Source organism: Pezoporus wallicus, unplaced genomic scaffold, assembly GCF_028554395.1.
Source record: "Pezoporus wallicus isolate ANWC-B61680 ecotype Strahan unplaced genomic scaffold, APGP_CSIRO_Pwel_v1 contig_14516, whole genome shotgun sequence".
In the NCBI taxonomy this organism is placed as follows: Eukaryota; Metazoa; Chordata; class Aves; order Psittaciformes; family Psittacidae; genus Pezoporus; species Pezoporus wallicus.
In genome coordinates, this window is record NW_026636120.1 from 1 (window position 1) to 21,715 (window position 21,715).

At 59.2% G+C, this 21,715-nt stretch overlaps 1 protein-coding gene across 1 annotated transcript; it reads left to right on the top strand.

The window, feature by feature from the left end:
• Nucleotides 1–425: 425 nt before the first annotated feature.
• Nucleotides 426–19,823, top strand: CACNA1F (calcium voltage-gated channel subunit alpha1 F; the record flags this gene model as incomplete). The annotated part of the gene is made up of 45 exons (XM_057399068.1): nt 426–565; nt 1,334–1,476; nt 1,573–1,725; nt 2,421–2,617; nt 2,945–3,048; nt 3,132–3,286; nt 3,366–3,449; nt 3,545–3,632; nt 4,025–4,051; nt 4,259–4,419; nt 4,504–4,729; nt 4,810–5,017; nt 5,391–5,511; nt 5,957–6,038; nt 6,148–6,202; nt 6,308–6,368; nt 6,443–6,575; nt 7,155–7,284; nt 7,472–7,531; nt 7,638–7,744; nt 7,984–8,071; nt 8,149–8,256; nt 8,362–8,414; nt 8,720–8,866; nt 9,158–9,359; nt 9,462–9,620; nt 9,718–9,828; nt 9,918–10,001; nt 10,163–10,183; nt 10,287–10,415; nt 10,505–10,570; nt 10,685–10,776; nt 11,167–11,326; nt 11,419–11,546; nt 11,644–11,740; nt 11,824–11,926; nt 12,016–12,117; nt 12,192–12,322; nt 13,793–13,909; nt 14,023–14,129; nt 14,224–14,361; nt 14,441–14,562; nt 14,637–14,731; nt 15,690–15,917; nt 19,602–19,823. Coding segments are annotated over 45 exons (5,445 nt in total), but the record flags the coding sequence as incomplete, so codon positions are not given.
• Between the last annotated feature and the right edge of the window lie 1,892 nt (nt 19,824–21,715).

Consider the following 21,715-nt stretch of genomic DNA (forward strand, 5'->3'; position numbering starts at 1 on the left):
CAATGCCAATGTCCCTTGTGCCCCCCAGAAAAGGGGCTGATGGGTTGAAGGGGGTTCCCAAATTCCACTGTTTGTGTCCCCCCCCATAAAATGGGGTGCTAGGGGGTTGAAGGGGGGTCCTCAAAGCCAATGTCCCTTGTGCCCCCCAGAAAAGGGGCTGATGGGTTGAAGGGGGGGGTCCCGAATTCCACTGTTTGTCCCCCCCAATAAAATGGGGTGCTGGTGGGTTGAAGGGGGGGTCTTCAATGCCAGTGTCCCTTGTGCCCCCCAGTAGAGGGGATGGAGGAAAGGATGTTGAGCTGAAGGGGGGGTCCCCACTTCCACTGTCCCTTGCCCCCCTGGGAAGGGCATTGGTGGTGGCCCCCCAGGAGAAGGGGGTTCTGTGTCACCCCCCTGACCCCCCCATGTCGTCCCCCCCCCTTTAGGAGCAGGTGGAGTACGTGTTCCTCATCATCTTCACGGTGGAGACCTTCCTGAAGATCATCGCCTACGGGCTGGTCCTGCACCCCAGCGCCTACATCCGCAACGGCTGGAACCTGCTCGACTTCGTCATTGTCATCGTGGGGTGAGGACTTGTCCCCAGAGAGGGGGGGGGAGATTCAGGTCTGATCCCCCCCCCCCAAACTCCATAGAGACCCCCCCCAAATTCATCATGGTCCCCCATTTACCCACCTCCACTCCTAACCCCCCTCTCCTCAAATCTACCACCTCAGATCGCCAAAAGCACCCCCCCCAACCTACTGGGGTCCCCTCGTAGTGCCCCCCCTTAGAGTCCCCGCTCAGTTCATTAGGATGAGCCCCCCCAAGCTGCTTGTGTCCCATAGAGACCCCCCAAATTCATCATATTCCCCCCTTAAGCCACCTCCACTCCCAGCCCCCTCTTCAGAGTCCCCCTCCTCAAATCTACCACCTCAGATGCCAAAAAGCACCCCCCCACTGAGACCCCCAACCAGCTGGGGTCCCCTCATAGTGCCCCCCCTTAGAGTCCCCCCTCAGTTCATTAGGATGAGCCCCCCCAAGCTGCTTGTGTCCCATAGAGACAGAGCCCCCAACTCATCATGGTCCCCCCTTTACGCACCTCCACTCCCAGCCCCACAATCCCTCCCTTGGTCCCCCCAAACTCTTTAGGGATTCCCCCCCCAAAATCTACCACCTCAGACCCCCAACACCCCCCCCCACCACTAAGCCCCCCAAGCCTATTGGGGTCCCTTCACTTATAGCCCCCCTCAATTCATGAAGAGGGTGCTCCCACACCCACCTCCAGACCCCCCACACCCCTTCAGTGCCCCCCATCCCAAATCTCCCCCCCCTCTAATTATTCCCACCCCCCCAGGCTCTTCAGTGTCATCCTGGAGCAGGCATCCCATAAGCCCGGGGAAGCTCATCACATGAGTGGGAAACCGGGGGGCTTCGACGTCAAAGCTCTCCGGGCCTTCCGCGTCCTCCGGCCCCTCCGCCTCGTCTCCGGTGTCCCCAGTGAGATCAATACTGGGGGGGTAGGATGGGATTTGGGGGTGCTCCCCCTCCAATATCTCCTGCCAATCCCCCCCCCCCCCCTTTTCCTCCCCATAGGCCTCCACATCGTGCTCAACTCCATCATGAAGGCCATGGTGCCGCTGCTGCACATCGCGCTCCTCGTCCTCTTCGTCATCATCATCTACGCCATCATCGGCCTCGAGCTCTTCATCGGCCGCATGCACAAGACCTGCTTCTTCATTGGGTCTGGTAAGGGGGTGGGGGCACCCCCACCAGTGACTGGGATCACACTCCCCCCATAAAAAACGGGTCTGGGTCCCCCAGTGAGGGGGCACCCTCCAAATCCTAAGGCTCTAAGATCCCCTCTCAGCACCCCAGAGAGGGCACTTGGGCCCCCCAAAACCTTCAGACACCCCCCCAGCAACCCTAAACCACCCCCAGTGAGGCCCTGCAACACGCTGAGACCCCCCCCAAAGCCCCTGAGTGCACCCAACACCAGGACCCCACAGTGACACCCCACTAAGGGCACTCGGGTTCCCCAACACCCTGAGCCCCCCCCCAACACCTAGGACCCCCAGTAACTAAGGGCACTTGGTTCCCCCAACACCTTGAGCTCCCCCAAGCCCCCTGGAATCCCCAATACCTTGAGCCCTCCCAAGCCCCCTGGGACCCCCCAACACTTGAGACCCCCCAGTAATACCCCCAATAAGGGCACTTGATCCCCCCAACACCCTCAGCCCCACAACACCCTTAAAGACCCCCCAGGCCCCCCTCATGACTCTAAGCCCCCCTCACGACCCCAAGCGCCTCACTCTCTATGAACCCCTTTATCTCCTCCAGCCCCACCATGTGGGGGCCTCCAGTCCCCCAATCCCCCCCCATAACACCCCAAGGACCCCCCCTAAACCCCATTTTTGGGGTGCTGCTCCCCCCTCCATTACCAGACTTGGAATCAGAGGACGACCCCTCCCCGTGTGCATTCTCGGGGCATGGCCGGGCCTGCCTGCAGAACAACACCGAGTGCCGGGGGCGCTGGGAGGGCCCCAATGGTGGCATCACCAACTTCGACAACTTCTTCTTTGCCATGCTCACCGTGTTCCAGTGCATCACCATGGAGGGCTGGACCGATGTTCTCTACTGGGTGAGACCCCCCCGGGTACCATGGGTTGGGTTGGAAGGAGCTGAGCATGGGCTCAGCCATGGGCACCTTGCTCCAACCTGGCTTGGATGGAGCATCCCAAACCTTCTCCATCCAACCCATCCCAGTGTCCTCATAGAGTCATGGAATGGGTTGGGTTGGAAGGACCTCAACATCATCCAGGTCCCACCATGGGTACCTTGGACCTTCTTCTTCCAACTCATCCCAGTGTCCTCATAGAGTCATGGAATGGGTTGGATTGGAAAGGACCTTAAGATGATCCAGGTCCAACCTCGGACCCTCCATCACCCCAAATTCCCCCCCCCCCAGATGCAGGATGCGATGGGCCACGAGCTGCCCTGGATTTACTTTGTCAGCCTCGTCATCTTCGGCTCCTTCTTCGTCCTCAACTTGGTGCTGGGGGTGCTGAGCGGGTGAGGGCAGCGTTAGCATGTCCTTAGCGTGTTGTTAGCATGTTGGGGGGGTGTTCACATGTATGACCACCCCCCCCTTAAAGGGAGTTCTCCAAGGAACGTGAGAAGGCCAAAGCCCGCGGGGACTTCCAGAAGCTGCGGGAGAAGCAGCAGTTGGAAGAGGACCTCCGGGGCTACATGGAATGGATCACCCAGGCCGAGGACCTGGAAGGGGATGAGGATGAGCACGAGAAGCACCGTAAAGTCGGGGTTTGGGGGGGGGGGGGGGTGTCACACGGGGGGCCCCCTATAAAGTCCTCAGCATCCCAACCCTGCAGGCCTGACCGCTGAGGACCTGATGGGCAAGAGGAAGCCGCGCTTGAAGTGGCTGCGTCACACCAGTCACTCCACTGACACCCATGGTAATGGCCCCATTGGGGTCCACAGTGTTTTAGGGTGCCCCCCCCCCCCCCAGATACAGGGTGCTGAGCTTTGTGACACCCCCCTGCCCCCCCAGCCAGTCTTCCTGGTAGTGAGACCACGTCAGTGAACACCGAGACAGTGGGTGAGGAGGAGGCACAACCAACGGCCTGTGACCGCTGCTTGTGAGCATGAGACCCCCCCCCCCCCGGCCCCCCCATAGCCCTTGCGACCACCCCCATAACCCCTCATTCCACCCATGGCCTCCCCAATACCCCATAATAGCCTCCAGGACCACCCCCCCCATAACCTGCCATGACCCCTTTGTCCCATCCATGCCCCCCTCCCATATTTCCCATAGACTGTGGGACCCCCCCATTGTCTCTGGGACCCCCCCCCCCCCCCAATGCCCCTAGGACCCCCTATCCTGACCCATCTGCCCAATACCACCCAGGACCCTCCTCATAACCCCCATACCACTCCTGCCCAACCATAGCCCTCAATACCCCCCCTATTGCCACCCCCATGAGAACCCCCCCCAAATTTTGGGGGTAACTTTGTGCTTTTCCCTCCCCAGGGGCAAAATAACAAAGACTAAATTCTGGTGAGTTGAGGGGGAGGAGAAAATAAAAGGGGGGGGGAAACACAGTGGAGTCCCCCCAAATTCCCTCCCCAACACCTCCCATGGAATGGGACATCTCTGTAACCCCTCAAATACCCCCATGTCTGCCTGTCCCCTCCATCCCCCTGTCCCCTCCACACCGCCTATACCCCTATATCCCCCCCTTTCCGCCCCCATTGCCCCCCCAAGGCGCCGCCTGCGCCGCCTGAACCGCCTGTGGCGCCGGCGCTGCCGCGGCGCCGTCAAATCCGTCTCCTTCTACTGGACCGTGCTGCTCCTGGTGTTCCTCAACACCCTCACCATCGCCTCCGAGCACCACGGGCAGCCCCCGTGGCTCACCCAGACGCAAGGTACAACCCCACCGCCTGTCTTGAAGCGCGGGGGGTCCTTAACCCCCACACTCAACCGCTTGTTCCCCCCCCCAACAACTGAAGCTTACGCCAACAAGGCGCTGCTGTCGCTCTTCGCCGCCGAGATGGTGTTGAAGCTCTACGCCCTGGGCCCCGCCTGTTACTTCAGCAGCTTCTTCAACCGCTTTGACTGCTTCGTGGTGTGCGGAGGGGTGTTGGAGACGGCGCTGGTGGAGCGAGGAGCCATGGAGCCCTTGGGCATCTCCGTCCTGCGCTGCGTCCGCCTCCTGCGCGTCTTCAAAGTGACGCGGTGAGGGGACAGGCGGCCGTTGTCACCCCTCCGGTGCCCACCACCAACCACCCACCAACCACCCCGCTGTCACCCGTCAGGCACTGGGCGTCGCTGAGCAACCTGGTGGGCTCCTTGTTGAACTCCATGAAGTCCATCGCCTCCCTCCTGCTCCTGCTCTTCCTTTTCATCATCATCTTCGCCCTCCTGGGGATGCAGCTCTTCGGGGGCCGCTTCAGCTTCGATGAGACCCAGACCAAGCGCAGCACCTTCGACACCTTTCCCCAGGCTCTGCTCACTGTCTTCCAGGTACACCCCCCCCCCCATGGTACCCCAATAACACCCAGGACCCCCCCCCATATCCTCCAGGATCCTCCTGTCCAGCCATAGCACCCCAATAGCACCCAGGACATCAAACACACCCCACCCAGCACCTCGAGGTCATGAGGGACCCCAGTATCTGGAGAGGAACCTGGAAGTCCACACGGGGACCATGAAACATGGGGGGGACCTCAAACTGATGGGGCCACCCCGAACCCATAGGGGACCCCAAAGCCCATGAGCCCCCATTGTCCCTGCAGGGTGATGCTGATGGAGGGAGATGGGAGGGGGCAGTGTACTGGGAGCAGTTGGGCGGGGGGGGGGGGGCAGGCTGAGGTTTTGGGGTCCCCTTTCCCTGCAGATCCTGACGGGAGAGGACTGGAATGCGGTGATGTATGATGGGATCATGGCCTATGGAGGCCCTGTCTTTCCTGGGATGCTGGTGTGCGTCTACTTCGTCATCCTCTTCATCTGCGGGAACTGTGCGTGCACTGGGGGGGACTGGGAATGGGGCATGAAGTAACTGGGAGGCACTGGGAATGAGAATGGGGTGACTGGGAATGAGAACAGGGTAACTGGGAGGCACTGGGAATGGGGCAGGGGGTAAATGGGAGAGTGGGAACGGAACACAGGGTAAATGGGAATGAATGGGGCAGGGGGTAAGTGGGAGGGACTGGGAACAGAGAATGGAGTAACTGGGAGGGAGTGGGAACGGAGCAGGAGGTAACTGGGAGAGACTGGGAATGAAAATGGGGTCACTGGAGGGAGCACTGGGATGCACTGGGAGTACTGGGATGCACTGGGGTGCACCGGGAGCACTGGGGTGCACTGGGAACACTGGGAGCACTGGGGTGCACTGGGATGCACTGGGAGCACTGGGGAGCACTGGAATGCACTGGGAGCACTGGTTAACCTCCCTTCCCATAGACATCCTCCTCAACGTCTTCTTGGCCATCGCTGTGGACAACTTGGCCGATGGTGACAACATCAACTCGGGGGGGGACAAAAAGTGGGTCCCTTGTGTGTGTGTGTGGGACACCCCCACATCCGGGTCCCTTTTCTGGGGGGCCGTAACCCCAAAACCTGTCTCCTGGGGCTAACCCCCCCCTTATCCGTAGGGAAAAGGCTGGAGAGGTGGAAGCCGCTGCAGGGAGCCAGGATGTGAGTGTGAAGGTGAGTGTGAACAGGGGGTCCCCCCAAATAAGTGTGCACCCCCCCACATTTACACCTCTTCCAACCCCCTTTCCCCCCCCAACTCCCATTTTGCCCCCCCCCCAGGTTGAAGGGGAGCCCCCAGAGGAGGAAGAGGAGGATGAGGAGGGTGGGGGCAGTGAGGAAGGTCAGTGCACCCCCCCCAAGGGGTCCCTGTGGGGTCCCTATGGGTTGCCAGAGCCCAACACTGGGTTCCTGCAGGGGACGAGGCCGGGGGGGACCGGGACAGTCTGGGGGGGTCCCGAGCGGAGCCCCCTGAGGAGCCCCCCCCGAAGGCCAAAGTGGCGCCGATCCCTGAAGGCAGCGCCTTCTTCCTCCTCAGCAGCACCAACCCGTGAGCAATGGGGGGCAATGGGGGCACTGGGAAGCACTGGGAGCACTGGGATTGGAGGGCTGGGGATGGAGACACTGGGAGCAATGGGATTGGAGCAGTGGGATTGGAGGGCTGGGGATGGAGACACTGGGAGCAATAGGATTGGAGGGATGGGGACACCGGGAGCACTGGGAGGCACTGAGAGCAATGGGTTTGGAGGCATGGGGATGGGGACACTGGGAGCAATGGGATTGAAGCACTGGGAGCAATAGGATTGGAGGGGTGGGGGCACTGGGAGCAATGGGATTGGAGCACTGGGGGCAATAGTATTGGAGGACTGGGGATGGGGATACTGGGGGCAATGGGAGCACTGGCAGGACTGGGACTGGGGGCACTAAGAATACTGGAGGCTGGAACTGGGGCACCGGGGACATGGGGAGGGGACAAACTGGGAGCTCGGGGGGGGGCACTGTGTGATGGAATGGGAGCTGGTGTCCCCTTAAGGGCAACTGGGGCTGGGATGGGGAACCTATAAGCACTGGGGAAGGGAGGTATGGACACAGTGGAGCAACTGGGAGTGACTGGGAGCACTGGTTGCAGGCTGCGGGTGCGCTGTCATGCCCTCATCCACCACCACATCTTCACCAACCTCATCCTGGTCTTCATCATCCTCAGCAGCGTCTCCCTGGCAGCGGAGGACCCCGTCCGTGCCCACTCCCCCCGCAACCACGTGCGATGCTGGGCATGCTGGGATGAACTGGGATGGGGGGGGGATCACTCACCCCTAAACCCACTGGGGACCCCATTGGGATGGGGTGCAGGGGGTGCTTAGAGCAGTTTGGGGGGGGCTGAGGGGTTTGAGGGAGGCATGGGGAGATGGGGGGGTGTTGGGGTCACCCCATTTCCCCCCCGCTCAGATCTTGGGCTACTTCGACTACGCCTTCACCTCCATCTTCACTGTGGAGATCCTGCTCAAGGTGCGCTGAGGGGGGGATTTGGGGGTCCCCCCTCCTGTTTTGGGGGTGAGGGGTCTCAGGAAGGGGGGAACCCCCCCTTGATGTTGGGGTTCGGGGCCTCCCCCAGATGACGGCGTTTGGCGCCTTCCTGCACAAAGGCTCCTTCTGCCGCAACTGGTTCAACCTCCTGGACCTGCTGGTGGTCAGCGTCTCCCTCATCTCCTTCGGCATCCAGTGAGCTGGGAGGGGGGGGGCACTGGGAGGCACTGGGAGCGGTACTGGGAGCACCAATGGGGGCACTGGGAGCAGTGCTGGGGATGCTGGGATCACCAATGGGGGCACTGGGAGCAGCGCTGGGGACTCTGGGATGACCAATGGGGACAGTGGGAGCATTGCTGAGGCAACGGGAGCATCACTGGGGTCACTGGGAGGCACTGAGAATGTTACTGGGAGGCACTGGTGTCCCCCCACAGCTCCAGCGCCATCTCCGTGGTGAAGATCCTGCGGGTCCTGCGCGTCCTCCGGCCCCTTCGAGCCATCAACCGTGCCAAAGGCCTCAAGGTGCTGCACTGGGAGCACTGGGAGGGGCACTGGGAGCACTGAGGGGGGGAATCCTGATGGCCTCATCCTGCCCCCAGCACGTGGTGCAATGCGTCTTCGTGGCCATCCGCACCATTGGGAACATCATGATCGTCACCACGCTGCTACAGTTCATGTTCGCCTGTATCGGGGTACAGCTCTTCAAGGTAGGGGGTACCCCTCCTAAACCCCCATTAAGGGGTCCCCAACACCCCTACCCTGAGGGGTTGGGGGTCCCCACCCGCCCCCTTGACCCCCCAAAACCTCCGCAGGGCAAGTTCTACAGCTGCACCGATGAGGCTAAGCACACCCCTGGGGAGTGCAAGTGGGTCCCATCCCTGTGGTGTCCCCATCCCTTTGGTGTCCCCATCCCTGTGGTGTCCCCATCCCTTTGGTGTCCCCATCCCTGTGGTGTCCCCATCCCTTTGGTCTCCCCATCTCTTTGATGTCCCCATCCCTTTGGTGTCCCCATCCCTGTGGTGTCCCCATCCCTTTGGTGTCCCCATCCCTGTGGTGTCCCCATCCCTTTGGTCTCCCCATCTCTTTGATGTCCCCATCCCTTTGGTGTCCCCATCCCTTTGATGTCCCCATCCCTTTGGTGTCCCCATCCCTGTGGTGTCCCGATCCCAGGGGCACATTCCTGGTGTACAAGGATGGGGACGTGTCCCACCCGTCGGTGCGGGAGCGCCTGTGGCACAACAGCGACTTCAACTTCGACAACGTGCTGGCGGGGATGATGGCTCTCTTCACCGTGTCCACCTTCGAGGGGTGGCCTGCGTGAGTGTCCCCCCCCCCAGCACCCTCACCCCCAACTTGAGGGGTCCAGCACCCCCCTCCATGCCCCCATCCCTTTGGTGCCCCCATCCCTTTGGTGTCCCCATCCCTTTGATGTCCTCATCCTTTTGGTGCCCCCATCCTTTTGGCACCCCCATCCCTTTGGCACCCCCATCCCTTTGGCACCCCCATCCCTTTGGCACCCCCATTCCTTTGGTGCCCCCATCCCTTTGGTGTCTTCGTCCCTTTGGTGCCCCCATCCCTTTGGTATCCCCAACCCAACCACCCCCTCAGGCTGCTGTACAAAGCCATCGACGCCAACGCCGAGGACCAAGGCCCCATCTACAACTACCGGGTGGAGATCTCCATCTTCTTCATCGTCTACATCATCGTCATTGCCTTCTTCATGATGAACATCTTCGTGGGCTTCGTCATCATCACCTTCCGGGCACAGGGTGAGAGCGAGTACCGCAACTGCGAGCTGGACAAGAACCAGGTACCACCATCACCACCACCATCACCACCATCACCACCACCATCACCACGTCCCTTTGTCACCCGCTGGTGGTGGCCCTTGGGGACGGTGTCCTGGTGACAGAGGCAGTGCGTGGAGTACGCTCTGAAGGCACAACCGCTGCGGCGCTACATCCCCAAGAACCGGAGCCAGTACCGGGTGTGGGCCATGGTCAACTCCACCGCCTTCGAGTACATCATGTTTGTCCTCATCCTCCTCAACACCATCGCGTTGGCTGTGCAGGTTTGGAAGGCACACACACACACACCCCAAAAGGGGGGTGTTGGGGACATTAAAGGGGGGGTTAAGGACCTGTTTTTACCCCCCCCCCTTTCCAAAGCACTATGAGCAGTCAAAGCCCTTCAACTACGTGATGGATCTGCTGAACATGGTGTTCACGGGGCTCTTCACCGTGGAGATGGTGCTCAAGATCATCGCCTTCAAACCACGGGTAAGGGGGTGATGAGGAAGGGGGGGGGTCACACATGGGTGCCACACATGGGGGGTGTCACACCAGGGTGTGTCCCCCCCCCTTCCCAGCACTACTTCTGTGACGCCTGGAACACCTTCGATGCCCTCATCGTGGTGGGCAGCGTCGTGGACATCGCGGTCACTGAGGTCAACGTGAGTCACCCTGTGCCATGGGGGGGGCCTGGACGTTGTGTTGGGTCCATGGTGGTCCCCCCCCCCGTCCCCCCCCATGTCCATGTCCCCCCCATCTCCATTCTCCTCGCTCACATCTCTCTATCTCCATCCATCGCCACCATCACTCCTGTGCACACCAGAACGGGGGGCACGTCGGTGAGGTACGGGGGGGGGGGGTGTGTGTGTGTGTGTCTTTATGGGGGGGTATGTCCATGATTTTGGGGTCCCCCTGACCCCCCCCCCACCGTGCCCTCCCCATTGCAGAGCTCTGAGGACAGCTCCCGTATCTCCATCACCTTCTTCCGCCTCTTCCGGGTGATGCGCTTGGTGAAGCTGCTCTCCAAGGGCGAGGGCATCCGCACCCTGCTCTGGACCTTTGTCAAGTCCTTCCAGGTGACACCTATGGGACACACACACACACATGGGGACACCCCCCCGGTCCATTTACACCCATTTAACCCCCCTTTTTGCCCCCCCCCCAGGCTCTGCCCTATGTCGCCCTCCTCATCGCCATGATCTTCTTCATCTACGCCGTCATTGGCATGCAGGTAAGACCCCCACCCCCTTTTATGCTATTATCCCCCTCATTTATCCTGTTGTCCCCCCCCTTATCCTGTTGTACCCCCCCTTATCCCATTGTGTCCCCCCCGTCCCCCCCCAAGACCTTCGGGAAGGTGGCGCTGCAGGATGGGACCCAGATCAACCGCAACAACAACTTCCAGACCTTCCCCCAGGCCGTGCTGCTGCTCTTCAGGTGGGAATGGGGGGGTCCTATGGGATCCAGGGGGGGTCCTATGGGAGATGGGGGGGAGGTGTCTGGGGGAAGCTCAATGGGATCGAGGGGGGTTTCTGGGGGGCCCTATGGGAGATGGGGGGAGGTTCTGGGTCCTCCTGTGAGATCCAGGGGGGAGCGCCATGGGATCCCCATGGGCTCTCTATGGGGTTTGGGTCCTCCCCATGCCTCCCCCATGGCTCCTATAGAGCCGCCGTAGGACCACAGGGGCCCTATAGGGATCCTTGCCCCGTGTCACGTCCAGGAGGCGTCACCCTGAGGTCCTTATGGGTCACCCTATGGGGCTCCCTCGGCCCCACTCCCTGTGTGTATGGGGTGCCTATGGGGCAGCGTGGATGTGTGGGGCCGCAGGTGCGCCACGGGGGAGGCCTGGCAGGAGATCATGCTGGCCAGCCTGCCCGGCAAGCGCTGCGACCCGGAGTCGGACGCAGGCCCCGGCGAGGAGTTCACCTGCGGCAGCAACTTCGCCATCGCCTATTTCATCAGCTTCTTCATGCTCTGCGCCTTCCTGGTGAGCCCCAGAGCTCTGCCCCACAGCCCTGCCCCACATCAAGGCCCCCCCCCAACATCCCAGTGCTGTGTCCCTGTCGTTCCCCCCCCCAGATCATCAACCTCTTCGTGGCCGTCATCATGGACAACTTTGATTACCTGACCCGCGACTGGTCCATCCTGGGCCCCCATCACCTCGATGAGTTCAAACGCGTCTGGTCTGAGTACGACCCCGCAGCCAGGTCTGGCAATGGGACCCCCTGATGGGGGGGGGGAACACCTCCATCCAGTTGGACACCCCCCCCCTCCAACTCTGTGACCCCAATCCCTGCCCCATAGAGGCCGCATCAAGCATCTGGACGTGGTGACACTGCTGCGCCGCATCCAGCCACCGCTGGGCTTTGGGAAGCTCTGCCCGCACCGCGTTGCCTGTAAGGTCAGTGTGTGGGGCTCACCCCACATAGGCTTGCGGGGGGGGTTCAGTGGGTGCTCAGCCACCCCATAACCCCCTCCCCACAGCGCTTGGTGGCCATGAACATGCCCCTGAACTCGGATGGCACCGTGACCTTCAACGCCACCCTCTTCGCCCTGGTCCGCACTTCCCTCAAGATCAAGACAGAAGGTTGGGGGGCGGGGGGGGGTGCCATGTGGGGCAGTGGGATGTGATATGGGGCAGCCCCATATTCCATGCTCCTCCTCCCATTCCCAAAGGGAACCTAGATGTGGCCAACAAGGAGCTGCGCGCCGTGGTCAAGAAGATCTGGAAGAGGACAAAACCCAAGTTGCTGGATGAGGTTATCCCCCCACCAGAGGGTGAGCGTTGATGTGGGTCCCCTCCCCATGGCTGCCCCCCAAGTGCTGCTGACCATGTGCCCCCCCCCCCCCAGAGGAGGAGGTCACCGTGGGCAAGTTCTACGCCACCTTCCTGATCCAGGATTACTTCCGCAAGTTCCGGAGGCGGAAGGAAAGGGGGATGCTGGGTCCCAACGCTGGGCCCAGCAATGAGTGTGCGCTGCAGGTGGGTGCCCCTGGGGGTGGGTGTGTGACACCCCCAGTTCCTCCCCATTACACCCTGGTTTCCCCCTAGTCCCCCTTTTCCCCCATATTCTCCCCATTTCCCCACTATTCCCCCCCTTTTCCCCCCATTTTCCCCATTCCCCTCTTTTTCCCATATTGCCCCATTTCCCCCATATTCTCCCCATGTCCCCACTATTCCCCCATCTACCCCTCATCCCCCTCTATTTTCCCCCCATTCCCCTCTATTTCCCCATTTCCCCCATATTCACCCCATTTCCCACCTTTTTGCTCCCATTCCTCCCTATTCTCCTGTTTCCCCTATTGCCCCATTTCCCCCATATTCTCCCAATTTCCCCCCATTCCTTTTCCCATTTTTCCCTTTATTCCCCCCTGTTTTGCCTTATTCTCCCTCTATTGCCCCATTTTCCCCATATTCTCCCAATTTCCCCCTATTCCCCCTTTTTAAACCCCATTCCTCTCTAGTCCCCCTATTGCCCCATTACCCCCCTATTGCCCCATATTCTCCCAATTTCCCCTTATTCTCCGCTTTTTAACCACCATTTTCCCCCCATTCCCCTCTTTTTAACCCCTATTTCCCCCTATTCTCCTCTCTTCCCCCTATTGCCCCATTACCCCCTATTGCCCCATTTCCCCCATATTCTCCCAATTTCCCCTTTTTTAACCCCCATTTTCCCCCTATTCCCCCCTTTTAACCCCCATTCCCCTCTTTTTAACCGCTATTTCCCCCTATTCTCCTCTCTTCCCCCTATTGCCCCATTACCCCCTATTGCCCCATTTCCCCCATATTCTCCCAATTTCCCCCATTCCCCCCTTTTTAACCCCCATTTTCCCCCTATTCCCCCCTTTTAACCCCCATTTCCCTCTTTTTAACCCCTATTTCCCCCTATTCTCCTCTCTTCCCCCTATTGCGCCATTTCCCCCATATTCTCCCAATTTCCCCCATTCCCCCATTTTTTACCCCCATTTTCCCCCCATTCCCCTCTTTTTAACCCCCATTTCCCCCCCATTCTCCTCTATTGCCCCATTTCCCCCCTATTCGCCCCTTTTTAACCCCCATTCCCCCCCTTTCTCCTCTATTACCCCATTTCATCCATATTCTCCCAATTTCCCTTATTCCCTCCTTTTTAACCCCCATTTTCCCCCTATTCCCCCCTTTTTAACCCCCATTTCCCTCTTTTTAACCCCTATTTCCCCCTATTCTCCTCTCTTCCCCCTATTGCGCCATTTCCCCCATATTCTCCCAATTTCCCCCATTCCCCATTTTTAACCCCCATTTTCCCCCCATTCCCCTCTTTTTAACCCCCATTTCCCCCCCCATTCTCCTCTATTACCCCTATTGCCCCATTTCCCTCCCATATTCGCCCCTTTTTAACCCCCATTTCCCCCCCCATTCTCCTCTATTACCCCTATTGCCCCATTTTCCCCCCTATTCTCCCCATTTCCCCCCCAGGCCGGGCTGCAGACCCTGCAGGCGCTGGGCCCCGAGATGCGGCGGGCGCTGAGCTGTGACCTGGAGGGGGAGGACGCTCAGAACGGCCCCGTCGAGGAGGAAACGCGGACCTACGCCGTAAGCCCCGCCCCTCCCACAGGCCACGCCCCCCATCTAACCACGCCCTTTCCCCTATTGGTCACCCCCGTTGGCTCAGGCCCCGCCCACGAGCCCCGCCCGTTTCCCCGCAGGCTCCCGAGGCGCTCTATGGCTCCGCCCCCAGCCCCCCCACTCCGCCGCCCCCCGGGATGGGCTGCGACCCCCCCGATGGGGAGGACCCTGCCCCCCTCCTCAGCAGGTACTGGGGGGGGAGGGAGATACCCCAATGTTGGGGTCCCCCCCACTGTGGGGGTCCCCAATGGGGCAGAGGGGTCCCAACGGCCTCTGTGCAGGCGGCGCTCGGATGGGGGGGTCCAGGAGGAGCCGCCCCCCCCTGCAGAGGACGCAGAGGAGCCGCGGGGGGACCCTGGGGCCGGCAGCCATGAGGAGGACTTGGAGGGCTCAGCCCCACGCCGCAGGACCAGGGACAGGTACCGGGACCCCCACCTCCCATCGCTGCACTGGGGGGGGGTCCCAGGACCGGCCCCTGATGCTCTGTCCCATCCCCAGGTTATGGGGGCCCGCAGAGGGGCCGCGGGGGGGGTCGCTGCCGTTGCCCCCCCGGCACTTCGCCCTCCACAGCGAAGGGCAGCAGCTCAAGAGGCGCCGGCTCCTGCCGCCCACCCCTGCAGGTAGAGGGGGGGGACACAGTGGGGTAAAAGGGGGGGGCCCATAGGGGCAGTGCCTGACCCACTGCACCCCATAGGGAGGAAGCCGTCCTTCACCATCCAGTGCCTGCGGCGCCAGGGGAGCTGCGAGGATGAACCCATCCCGGGTACCTACAACCCTGCCCGGCCCCAGGTACGGCAGGATCCCAACCATGGCTCCCTTGGGATTGGGTCTCCCATGGGATGGGAATGACCCAAGGATCATCGAGGTGCAACCCTTGGATTGGGTCTCCCATGGGATGGGAATGACCCAAGGATCATCGAGGTGCAACCCTTGGATTGGGTCTCCCATGGGATGGGAATGACCCAAGGATCATCGAGGTCCAACCCTTGGATTGGGTCTCCCATGGGATGGGAATGACCCAAGGATCATCGAGGTGCAACCCTTGGATTGGGTCTCCCATGGGGTGGGAATGACCTGAGCATTATCCTGGTCCAACCCTTGGATTGGGTCTCCAATGGGGTGGGAATGACCCAAGGATCCTCCAGGTCCAACCCTTGGATTGGGTCTCCCATGGGGTGGGAATGACCTGAGCATTATCCTGGTCCAACCCTTGGATTGGGTCTCCAATGGGGTGGGAATGACCCAAGGATCCTCCAGGTCCAACCCTTGGATTGGGTCTCCCATGGGGTGGGAATGACCTGAGCATTATCCTGGTCCAACCCATGGATTGGGTCTCCCATGGGGTGGGAATGACCTGAGCATTATCCTGGTCCAACCCATGGATTGGGTCTCCCATGGGGTGGGAATGACCTGAGCATTATCCTGGTCCAACCCATGGATTGGGTCTCCTATGGGGTGGGAATGACCTGAGCATCATCCAGGTCCAGCCATGGGCACCTTGCTCCAACCTGGCCGGGATGGAGCATCCCAAACCTTCTCCATCCAACCCATCCCAGTGTCCTCATGGGGCAGAACCCCCTTAGATCCAAGCTAAACGTTCCCTGTTCCCGTTAACCCCATCACCCCCAATCCCTGATGGAGGCACCCCTCCAGCATCCCCCTTCCCGACCTTCAGGATCCATCGGGAACACCAGACCCAGCCCCACTCTGGGTGATCCCCATTAACACCCCGCTCTTCTCCCCATAGGGCTCCGGCAGCTCCGAGACGTGGCGCCGCGGCTCCTCCTCGCACGCCTGGGGCACAGCGCCCCCCCGCGGCCACGTCCTGTACGCGCCGCTGCTGCTGGTGGAGGAGCCGGGCCCCGGCGGGAGCCTGCCGCCGTTATCCCGATGGATCCTGCGGGACCGAGGCGATCCCGACCCCGGCGCGCTCCGCCTGCGGCCCCGCGGCTCTGCCGACAGCCTGGTGGAGGCGGTGAGTGCCCGAAGTCGCTCATGGACCTTCGGGTCGCTCAGCACCATCCTGCCTTGGGTACCAATGGGTCGCTCAGCACCATCCTGACTTGGGTACCATTGGGTCGCTCAGCACCATCCTTCCCCATGTCCCATTGGGTCGCTCAGCACCATCCTGCCTTGGGTACCATTGGGTCGCTCAGCACCATCCTGCTTTGGGTACCAATGGGTCGCTCAGCACCATCCTGACTTGGGTACCAATGGGTTGCTCAGCACCATCCTGCCTTGGGACCCATTGGGTCACTCAGCACCATCCTGACTTGGGTACCATTGGGTCGCTCAGCACCATCCTTCCCCAGGTCCCATTGGGTCGCTCAGCACCATCCTGCCTTGGGTACCAATGGGTCGCTCAGCACCATCCTGACTTGGGTACCAATGGGTTGCTCAGCACCATCCTGCCTTGGGTACCAATGGGTCGCTCAGCACCATCCTGCCTTGGGTACCATTGGGTCGCTCAGCACCATCCTGACTTGGGACCCATTGGGTCGCTCAGCACCATCCTGCCTTGGGACCCATTGGGTCGCTCAGCACCATCCTGCCTTGGGTACCAATGGGTCGCTCAGCACCATCCTTCCCTCAGCTCCCATTGGGTCGCTCAGCACCATCCTGCCTTGGGTACCAATGGGTCGCTCAGCACCATCCTTCCTCGGGTACCATTGGGTCGCTCAGCACCATCCTTCCCTCAGCTCCCATTGGGTCGCTCAGCACCATCCTGCCTTGGGACACATTGGGTCGCTCAGCACCATCCTGACTTGGGTACCATTGGGTCGCTCAGCACCATCCTTCCCCAGGTCCCATTGGGTCGCTCAGCACCATCCTGACTTGGGACCCATTGGGTCGCTCAGCACCATCCTGACTTGGGTACCAATGGGTCGCTCAGCACCATCCTGCTTTGGGTACCAATGGGTCGCTCAGCACCATCCTGACTTGGGTACCATTGGGTCGCTCAGCACCATCCTGCCTTGGGTACCAATGGGTCGCTCAGCACCATCCTTCCCTCAGCTCCCATTGGGTCGCTCAGCACCATCCTGCCTTGGGACCCATTGGGTCGCTCAGCACCATCCTGCCTTGGGACCCATTGGGTCACTCAGCACCATCCTGACTTGGGTACCATTGGGTCGCTCAGCACCATCCTGACTTGGGACCCATTGGGTCGCTCAGCACCATCCTGACTTGGGTACCAATGGGTCGCTCAGCACCATCCTGCTTTGGGTACCAATGGGTCGCTCAGCACCATCCTGACTTGGGTACCAATGGGTTGCTCAGCACCATCCTGCCTTGGGACCCATTGGGTCGCTCAGCACCATCCTGCCTTGGGACCCATTGGGTCGCTCAGCACCATCCTTCCCCAGGTCCCATTGGGTCTCTCAGCACCCATCCTTCCCTCAGCTCCCATTGGGTCGCTCAGCACCATCCTGCCTTGGGTACCATTGGGTCGCTCAGCACCATCCTGCCTTGGGTACCATTGGGTCGCTCAGCACCATCCTGCCTTGGGTACCAATGGGTCGCTCAGCACCATCCTTCCCTCAGCTCCCATTGGGTCGCTCAGCACCATCCTGCCTTGGGTACCATTGGGTCGCTCAGCACCATCCTGCCTTGGGACCCATTGGGTCGCTCAGCACCATCCTGACTTGGGTACCAATGGGTTGCTCAGCACCATCCTGACTTGGGTACCATTGGGTCGCTCAGCACCATCCTTCCCCAGGTCCCATTGGGTCGCTCAGCACCATCCTGCCTTGGGACCCATTGGGTCGCTCAGCACCATCCTTCATCGGGTACCATTTTGGGTCGCTCAGCACCATCCTTCCCTCAGCTCCCATTGGGTCGCTCAGCACCATCCTGCCTTGGGACCCATTGGGTCGCTCAGCACCATCCTGCCTTGGGACCCATTGGGTCGCTCAGCACCATCCTTCCCCAGGTCCCATTGGGTCTCTCAGCACCCATCCTTCCCTCAGCTCCCATTGGGTCGCTCAGCACCATCCTGCTTTGGGTACCAATGGGTCGCTCAGCACCATCCTGCCTTGGGACACATTGGGTCGCTCAGCACCATCCTGCCTTGGGACCCATTGGGTCGCTCAGCACCATCCTTCATCGGGTACCATTTTGGGTCGCTCAGCACCATCCTTCCCTCAGCTCCCATTGGGTCGCTCAGCACCATCCTGCCTTGGGTACCATTGGGTCGCTCAGCACCATCCTGCCTTGGGACCCATTGGGTCGCTCAGCACCATCCTGACTTGGGTACCAATGGGTCGCTCAGCACCATCCTGCTTTGGGTACCAATGGGTCGCTCAGCACCATCCTGACTTGGGTACCAATGGGTTGCTCAGCACCATCCTGCCTTGGGACCCATTGGGTCGCTCAGCACCATCCTGCCTTGGGACCCATTGGGTCGCTCAGCACCATCCTTCCCCAGGTCCCATTGGGTCTCTCAGCACCCATCCTTCCCTCAGCTCCCATTGGGTCGCTCAGCACCATCCTGACTTGGGTACCAATGGGTCGCTCAGCACCATCCTGCTTTGGGTACCAATGGGTCGCTCAGCACCATCCTGACTTGGGTACCAATGGGTTGCTCAGCACCATCCTGCCTTGGGACCCATTGGGTCGCTCAGCACCATCCTGCCTTGGGACCCATTGGGTCGCTCAGCACCATCCTTCCCCAGGTCCCATTGGGTCTCTCAGCACCCATCCTTCCCTCAGCTCCCATTGGGTCGCTCAGCACCATCCTTCCCCAGCTCCCAATGGGTCGCTCAGCACCATCCTTCCCCAGCTCCCATTGGGTCGCTCAGCACCATCCTTCCCTCAGCTCCCATTGGGTCGCTCAGCACCATCCTTCATCGGGTACCATTGGGTCGCTCAGCACCATCCTGCCTTGGGACCCATTGGGTCGCTCAGCACCATCCTGCCTTGGGTCCCATTGGGTCGCTCAGCACCATCCTTCATCGGGTACCATTGGGTCGCTCAGCACCATCCTTCCCTCAGCTCCCATTGGGTCGCTCAGCACCATCCTGCCTTGGGTACCATTGGGTCGCTCAGCACCATCCTGCCTTGGGTACCATTGGGTCGCTCAGCACCATCCTGCCTTGGGACCCATTGGGTCGCTCAGCACCATCCTGACTTGGGTACCAATGGGTTGCTCAGCACCATCCTGCCTTGGGTACCATTGGGTCGCTCAGCACCATCCTGCCTTGGGTACCATTGGGTCGCTCAGCACCATCCTGACTTGGGTACCAATGGGTCGCTCAGCACCATCCTGACTTGGGTACCAATGGGTTGCTCAGCACCATCCTGACTTGGGTACCATTGGGTCGCTCAGCACCATCCTTCCCCAGGTCCCATTGGGTCGCTCAGCACCATCCTGCCTTGGGACCCATTGGGTCGCTCAGCACCATCCTGCCTTGGGACCCATTGGGTCGCTCAGCACCATCCTTCCCCAGGTCCCATTGGGTCTCTCAGCACCCATCCTTCCCTCAGCTCCCATTGGGTCGCTCAGCACCATCCTTCCCCAGCTCCCAATGGGTCGCTCAGCACCATCCTTCCCCAGCTCCCAATGGGTCGCTCAGCACCATCCTTCCCCAGCTCCCATTGGGTCGCTCAGCACCATCCTTCCCCATGTCCCATTGGGTCGCTCAGCACCATCCTTCCCCAGGTCCTCATCTCGGAGGGTTTGGGGCTCTTCGCCCGGGACCCCAAGTTCGTGGCCGTGGCCAAGCGGGAGCTCGCCGACGCATGCGCGATGACGCTGGACGAGCTGGAGAGCGCAGCCGCAGATCTGCTCACGCGGCGCCGCCCCGCCCCCCCCCCGCTCTACAGCGACGAGGAGGCGCCGCGGGGGGGAGGGGCGGCCGAGGAGGAGCTCGGGGACGAGATGGTTTGTGCGGGGGCGGGGTGAGCCCGGGGGGGGTTAACCCAAAAACAGGGGGTGAGAGAGGGAAATGGGCCGAAAAAGGGGGGTTTTCAGCAAAAAAAGTGGGGTTTCGTGTCAAAAATAGACAAAAAACTGGTTTTTAATCAAAATAAACGGTTTGAGGCGGGAAATGGACTGAAAAAGGGGGGTTTTCAGCAAAAAAAGTGGGGTTTAGAAAAAAAACTGGTTTTTAGACAAAAAAATAGACAAAAACCTGGTTTTTAATCAAAATAAATGGTTCGGGGCGGGAAATGGACTGAAAAAGGGGGGTTTTCAGCAAAAAAAGTGGGGTTTCGTGTCAAAAATAGACAAAAAACTGGTTTTTAATCAAAATAAACGGTTCGGGGTGGGAAATGGACTGAAAAAGGGGGGTTTTCAGCAAAAAAAAGGGGTTTCTTGTCAAAAATAGACAAAAAACAGGGTTTTAATCAAAATAAACGGTTTGGGGTGGGAAATTGACTGAAAAAGGGCTTTTTTTCATCAAAAAAGGGTTTCTTGTCAAAAATAGACAAAAACCTGGTTTTTAATCAAAATAAATGGTTTGAAGTGGGAAATGGACTGAAAAAGGGGGGGTTTCAGCAAAAAAAGTGGGGTTTCGTGTCAAAAATAGACAAAAACCAGGGTTTTAATCAAAATAAACGGTTCGGGGTGGGAAATGGACTGAAAAAGGGCTTTTTTCATCAAAAAAGGGGGCTTCTTGTCAAAAATCGACAAAAAACCAGGGTTTTAATCAAAGTAAATGGTTCGAGGTGAGAAATGGACTAAAAAAGGGCTTTTTTCATCAAAAAAAAGGGGGGTTCTTGTCAAATATAGACAAAAACCAGGGTTTTAATCAAAATAAACGGTTCGGGGTGGGAAATGGACTAAAAAAGGGCTTTTTTCATCAAAAAAGGGGGCTTCTTGTCAAAAGTCGACAAAAAAAGGGCTTTTCTTGAAAATTAAATGGTATTTTGACGCAAATGGTTTGGGGTGGGAAATGGCCAGAAAAGGGGTTTTTCATCAAAAAAGGGATTTTTACTCAAAATAAATGGAAAGTTTGCTGTGGAAATGGACAGAAAAGGGCTTTTTTTTCCTCAAAAAAGGGGTTTTGACTCAAAACAAATGGTTTGGGGAGGGAAATGGCGAGAAAAAGTTTTTTTTTTTCCTCAAAAATGGGACTTTTCCTCAAAATAAATGGAAGTCTTTTTGTGAAAAACGGACAAAAAGGGGTTTTCTTCGGGAGAAAGGTGGTTTGTCCTCAAAATAAAGAGGATTTTCATCCAAAAGCGCAGGTTTTGAACCAAACACCACCAAAACGGAGCAAACCGCAAAAAACGGGCATAAAATAATGATGGAGGAGGGGTTTTCCTAAAAAGCGGGAGATTTTCCTTAGGAAATGCTTCAAAAATGGAGGATTTACCTCAAAAAGGCTTATTTATATTTTAATTTAGAAAAGAGGGAATTTTACCTCAAAAACCGCACGTTTTACCTCAACAAAGAGCATTTTTCAACTCGCAGAGGAATTTACCTCAAAAAAAGGTGAATTTTACCTTAAAAAAGTGGGATTTTACCCAAAAAAGGACGTTTTTACCCCAAAAAAAGTGGTTTTTTTATCCCGCGGGGGAGGGACGCGCTCCTGCTTTAACCCCGCGGCGCCGCGAGCCCCTCCCCGCCCTCCCATTGGCGGGGCCAGCAGCCAATAGGGAAGCGCCTCGGCTGCCGTCGCCACGCCCCCACGCCCCGCACGTGGTTTTATTATGGGGGGGCAGCCCCCATGATTTCCCACCCAGACCCTCCCCCCCCACCCCCAAAATCCCCGTTTTTAGCCTCCAAAGTTTAATAATAATAAAAAAAATCATAATACAATAAAATAAGCC